The sequence below is a fragment of the Cryptotermes secundus genome, unplaced genomic scaffold (assembly GCF_002891405.2).
Source record: "Cryptotermes secundus unplaced genomic scaffold, Csec_1.0 scaffold414, whole genome shotgun sequence".
Classification (NCBI taxonomy): domain Eukaryota; kingdom Metazoa; phylum Arthropoda; class Insecta; order Blattodea; family Kalotermitidae; genus Cryptotermes; species Cryptotermes secundus.
Genome location: NW_019743151.1, coordinates 273,831 through 280,286, shown reverse-complemented (window position 1 = coordinate 280,286; position 6,456 = coordinate 273,831). Strand labels below are relative to the sequence as shown.

Below are 6,456 nucleotides of genomic sequence, written 5' to 3'. Positions count from 1 at the left end.
GTGTTGGAGAAGGATGCAGAAGATCAGTTGGACCGATTATGTGAGAAATGAAGAAGTGTTAATAGAGTCAGTGAGCAGAGGAATATCCTACACGAAATAAGAGAATGGAAGGCTAATTGGATTGGTCATGTTTTACGCAGAAACTGCCTTCTAAAAGAAGTTATTGAAGGAAAGATAGAGGGGCGGATAGAAATGACAAGAAGATGAGGAAGAAGACGTAAGAAGATGCTGGATGACCTTGGGGACAGAAGAGGATACTGTCATATGAAGGAGAAAGCTCTAGATCGCATTAAGTGGAGGAATTGTTTTGAAAGAGACTGTGGACCTGTCGTCTGACAGATTACTGATGATGATAGGCTCTACATTAAATGAATGCTGCAGTTGGGGCTAGCTGAATCAGTTTTAGTATTACTGCCACCATTTTGAAAAGTATTTATTGTAATGAAGTGGCTGATATACTGTAATTTACAAATTGTTTATACTGAGGTTTTTAATGAACACAATGCAAATTCTTTAAACAAAAAGAATTCTTGTTTTATACAAAAATATTTCTGTATGAACCACTGTATATGTACCTGTCTTACACAGGAACACAAAATTATAATATATTACCAATGTTCAACAAAAGTCATCAAGAACTGCCAGTTTGCGTTTCTTATGGTTAATGACCATTTCCGCTGCTGTGATCTGACCTGCTCCCTCACTGAGCCAGGCATCTAGCTGTGCCCGAGTCTGATGTCCTTCTCGGAACAGTGCCCTTTCCAAAGAATCCAAGCGTTGTGTTACTGCCGGGTCTGTCCCAGAGTTATGTGCCCAGTCCATTACTTGACGAAATCTCTCCTTGAATGTCTAAAAAAAAAGTGCTTTAAGCTACCATCACAGTTTGTTTCACTCCTGAAAAATTACTTTTCGAATTCTAAGTTCATGATGAAAGGGATACCTTAAAAAGCTGACAAATATTCGGGTAGTAAAAAATTCCCTGCTTTCATGGAACTTGGAGGCTCACACTAGTGTAAGCACACTGCTGGACCCTATTTCAAGAGTACAGTTCAGTCCATCATAACACACCTTATTTTTGTAGTAGACACCTGATATGTCACTAATGGCTAGACTTTGCAAGTGGATTTTCCATTCAAGTTTTCTAGAGTATGCATACACACATTTCTAACTCAATTCTCATTTCACCCAACTGTCAACACAACAAATTCATAATAACCAATGTTGCTGTATTGTCATTCATTTTATTATGTATACCACTACATGTTTCGCTCCAGCTGGATCATTATCAGGCAATTTCTCATGAAATGTACTATTTGTTATTGAATTGTATTTGTATGTATTTCTAATGTGGATCTGTATTAGTAATCATTAATATTAATTTAATTACAATACTTGTGCTTCATTACTATATTTCTATCTGAAGTGGCTTAACAAACTGGTTCACTTGGTTGCTATGCTGTTATTTTGTTTCCTTGAAGAACTGATCCTGTATAAGGCCTATCATTACACAATACACATCATCCTACATTTAGTGGTACCAGTCACATACATAACCAAAGTTTACACAGCCACCATCTTGGCACTGTTGATGTCAGGACGTTAGAAACATCAAAATTGAGAGGATTTAAATGGCATGCTTTTCACACTGAGTTTCACTACAATTTGGCAGTTAGTACCTATAATACTGGTGATCAATACTGAGAAAGCACAGTAGTGCACAGCTCATTAAAAGGATTAAGCAGAACAGGATTCCAAACATACCTGTACTAGTACAGATCCAATTTCTGTTGAATCCCGGTGTTCTAGTCGAGAGAGGTAAGCACCAAATTCATAAAAGAACAAACCAAACTTATGAAGGTCAACAACACATGCATCTGCTTTCAGAATTTCCCTGCAAAAATAATGAAGACTTACCACACGTTACTCATACTTTTAAAACAATACTGCAAGGAAAGTTTATAGCAGTAAACTTCACTTTATTTGATCACATTTCTTGCCTTCATGTTCACATCTGAGGAAAAAATCCACAGAAATATCACACAGATTAGTTACAATTTACCCTACTCAATTAAGGAGATCTAAACCGCTGCAGTAGGCCAGCCAAAGCCATCATATTGCAAAAATTTAAAAAAATTACACTTATTCCACCTGTGTAATTTTCATTCAAGTGTTGTAAAAATATCGCGTAGTGTGTACAGCCATCACTAGGCAACAACCGCAAGACAAGCAAATATACCAGAGCCGTTACTGGGTAACACTCACAAACAACCATACGTATCTTCACATCAACTAATGAACATGCAACTGTTGGAAATGGCGTTTTCTATAGCGGTCCATGGCGAGGTGATATAAGTGGGCCGAAGTGAAGACTTAGTGCACTTCAGGGATATTTACTAGCTGGTAATGACGTAAGCAGAGGACAGTGTTAAGATCTGTTACCAGGAAAAGGCTAGTGAAGAGTGAGAAGACTTCATGTGTGCTGTAGTAACAGTGATATTTGGAGTGTGTGAGACTGTTATAATTACCTGTAGTTATGAGTTGCAAGTGGTCAACAAATCCAGTTATCCAAAAGCCTTTCGAGAGTCACTCACACACATCACAATACTAATCCAGCTACATGTTCCATGACTTTCATCTTAGAAATAAGACATGAAAATAAAATATTTTCAACTGAGTAGCAGCATGAATTTTTAATAATTAATATACTGTAGTGTGTACAGCCGTTACTATGCAATGACCATGAGATAAGGAAATATACCAAAGCCGCTTCTAGGCAACAGCTTGGTAAACAGCCTCCACAGTAAGGAATCAATGTGCAACAACAGAGGCACTGTTGGAAATGGGGTATCTACTTGATCTGTGCAAAGGGGTTTACATTAAACACTTTACGTAAATATCATCAAAATATGCCCTTACAGGACAACAGAAATGAATGAATAATATGAATCCTGCTACATGCTACATTATTTCAACATTTCCAAAGGTCCATGCTCTCTGCAAATGCAAAGAAACAAACACTAGAAGGAAACATACATATACAAAATGGCTCTCATAATTACAAGACATGAAAATATGTAAGTGTTGTTGAACGTTGTGTTGGGATCATCTGATGATTAACACCATCAGACACTGACAGTAACTATGCCATGTAACTGCAAACATAAATAAAACTGGTATTCATATATACACTATGATGTCTCTTAAATTTTGCCTTCAGTATAAAAAAAAATCTCTACTCTCGGTCCTACCAGATTTTTCAAGTGACTAATTATGTAATTTTTTCAACATACTATGCACAAACATATCTTTTAACAGCTTATATTGCAATGAATATAACATTCTGCCATGCTGTTACAGTAAACTCTCCATTATCTGGCATGTATAGGGAACTTGATGTGCTGATTACATGAATCTGCAAGTTGCATGCAATAAACTTCTATAGAAACCTAATACAAAGTCAAAATGACACATTTTTCACTCCAGTTCTTGTGTGGGAGTCTTCCCAGGTGACACAGTGGATTGATGGGTGAAGGATTTTGGATATTTATACTGCAACACAGTCACAAATTAAACTAGCCTCTACTACACTGGCACCTGCGTGATGGAGGGCGACCAGTAGCATTACTGTATACCTGATGTACACTACCATGAACAACTGACCTATATGCTTCTTTGTATATCTTTGGTATCTCTACTTTAACTATGTTGCATCTTCGAGAGCACAAAGACTGTGCAAGCCAGTAAGGAAGTTCAACAGTAGTTCCTACTGCAATGTCTTCATTTTCTGAAGATGGATCCAAGAAACCTGAAAACAAACACAGTATGAACACAAGTACAAAGCAGGCTAGTGTAATGGTAACACACTTGGAAGGAACTTGGTAGTTCTTAAGATTAATGTACTGAAGGATCTTACAAATATATATTGCTATTACTTACGGGTTTCTTATTAGTTATAAACTTTATAATGTTTGATTTGTCAAAATCTGAAGTGTGTTTATTATCCAAGAGTATGAACACTGATAATATCATAAAAATTTTTCATTGGGTTCTTAGATTATAATATGACTAAAATAAGAAAAGAGAACAGGTTTATAGAGGTTGAAGATCATTAGTATACACCAGAACAAGGAGTTCTAGGTGGAAATAATAAATCCTACTTTCTTATTGTGCACTCTTTATAAATTCTATAAATCTAGTGTTACTAATGTCTGATTTAGATACTGTAAACTAATAATCCATCTATAAAATTAAATTCAGCTCATGGGCTAGCATGCTGGACTCATTCATAGATGTTCTTAAGACTGGATCCCAGCCAAGTTATATTATTATTATTATTATTATTATTATTATGCTGATTCCTTATGCTTGCCAATATCTCCATAATTTATTTACATCCATAAACTGCTATATAAGTACAATTTGACAAGTCAGTTTAAGCCATCTAAAACACTACAGCTCAACTTGCTTACTTACTCATGGAGCTGAGCACTTCTTGAGAACACTGATATATTGGGTTTCTGGACTTTATCCATCGTCCTAGTTTTTAAGATAACAAAAAACACGACGTTTTGGAAACTGGATCTGTTTCCGTCCTCAGGTGAAGGAAAAGGGGAACACCTATTCTGTTGGGTCCGTTAGAAAGAGCTAGCCTCAATCACTGGGTCCAGTGATTGAGGCTAGCTCTTTCTAACAGAATAGGTGTTCCCCTTTTCCTTCACCTGAGGACGGAAACAGATCCAGTTTCCGAAACGTCGTGTTTTTTGTTATCTTAAAAACTAGGACGATGGCTAAAGTCCAGAAACCCAATATATCAGTGTGTTATACACCATCGTCAGAATCCTATAGTAACTACTTCTTGAGAAGCCAAATCTGCAGCTACTCAAGAATATCCAAGCATTTTATGGAACCCGAAGGTTCATTACCATGTTCACAAGAGCCCTCCACTGGTCTCTATCCTGAGCCACATCAATCTAATCCAATCCATCCCATCCCATCCTATCTCTGTAAAATACATTTCAATATTGTCCACCCACCTATACCTTCCTCTTCCTAGTGGTCTCTTTCCTTCTGGCTTTCCAACCAATATCCTATATGCATTCCTCTTCTCCCCCATTCGGGGAACATGCCCTGCCCACGTCATCGTATACTACAACTCAACAACTATTAAAAATGTACAAAATGATACACAAGACTAAGAACAATACAATCATCTTAGAATCATTGTCTCCCTGCTGAAGCTAGCAACAGAGGATGACATCACCCAACAATTCAATATAAACCAACACATACACTTTACCACCGATATACATTCACACCACATCAGAGCCAACCCGAGCCACCAAACTACCGTCCATCATTGTTACTAAAACCTCTTGCAGAAAATAAAATGTTTTGTTAACTTTTTAATTTATTTTTAAAAACTTTAAAATCTTCTATTCTTTTTAATTCAGGGAGCAAGCTGTTACATATTGTAATTCCCATTTTAATTACACTTATTTTGCAACAAACAGAGTTGCATGTTTGTATGCATAAATCCTGTTTTTCTTTAGTGTTATACTTGTGAATGTCAGAATAATGTATGGCAGCCACAGGGGATAAAGCAATTCAACAGTGCTGTGGCCAAGATTTTGGATGTGATCAGAATTCTAAGTCCCAGTTCCTTTCATTATATGAGTATACTTTAATTTATCAAGCGTTACAAATATATTAAAGTTTCAGTGGCTATAAATTGTGATGACTTCCTATCTTCTCAACTCAATACGCACAGCAACTACTACTAATTTAACTTGTCTCTTTATTTATTTATTTATTATTTGAATGTATATCTTGGTGGTGTATATCGTATATCGTAGTGGTGCGCCTCTGAAGATGATTCTTCTGAATCGAAACATGTAAGGTGAATGAGGGCTGAAGTGTTGTAAACTCGTATGTCACACTGGACTGAACTTTTCATTATCTACTCTGTAGCAACTACTACATTCATACTTTCTTGATATTAAATAACAGCAACCTGGGTCAGTGTCATTAATGAATTATAATGAAGGCTATGCCTGTAACTTTTCACAAAACATACAAGCTGCTAAAAGGCGAGGGAAAGTCAAGAAGAGAAATCATGTACCTACCTAGGCGATGAACAGGAACCACAAACTTGCATGGTAGCCTTTCCTGCGTGGCAAATAAGTCTTCAATTGAAAGGTAATGGGATAAACTACCAAAATTCATTACGTAATTTTCATTAAAACATGCACAGATTATTTAGTCTCAATTAAAACACTAACACCACATTTTACACTTTCGCACCCAGTATCCGCCGATCCCGCCAACCGTTGTCGATTGTAATCGACAGAGATCACTACTAGACGGGGAGCAGGGCACAGCATGAACATATATGCCATCTACTGAAAGAGGTATTAACCCAGGAGGTTTGACTTCTCCACCGGCCCGTGCCCACCGGAA

General features: G+C 36.9%; 1 protein-coding gene across 1 annotated transcript; it reads right to left on the bottom strand.

The window, feature by feature from the left end:
- Positions 1-284: 284 nt before the first annotated feature.
- LOC111873857 (DNA replication complex GINS protein PSF3) lies at positions 285-6,440 on the bottom strand. The gene is made up of 4 exons (XM_023868894.2): positions 6,123-6,440; positions 3,661-3,805; positions 1,762-1,891; positions 285-849 (listed from the first exon to the last, which is right to left on the bottom strand). The coding sequence occupies exons 1-4, from the start codon at positions 6,220-6,222 to the stop codon at positions 619-621; spliced, it is 606 nt and encodes a 201-aa protein (XP_023724662.1). The 5' UTR covers positions 6,223-6,440; the 3' UTR covers positions 285-618.
- Positions 6,441-6,456: the final 16 nt, after the last annotated feature.

Coding starts and splice junctions, on each gene's coding strand:
- LOC111873857 (XM_023868894.2), bottom strand. CDS start 6,222: ATGAATTTTGGTAGTTTATCCCATTACCTTTCAATTGAAGACTTATTT. Junction 3,806..6,122: donor GGTTCCTGTTCATCGCCTAG/GTAGGTACATGA, acceptor GTTTGTTTTCAG/GTTTCTTGGATCCATCTTCA. Junction 850..1,761: donor TTGGATCTGTACTAGTACAG/GTATGTTTGGAA, acceptor CTTTTTTTTTAG/ACATTCAAGGAGAGATTTCG.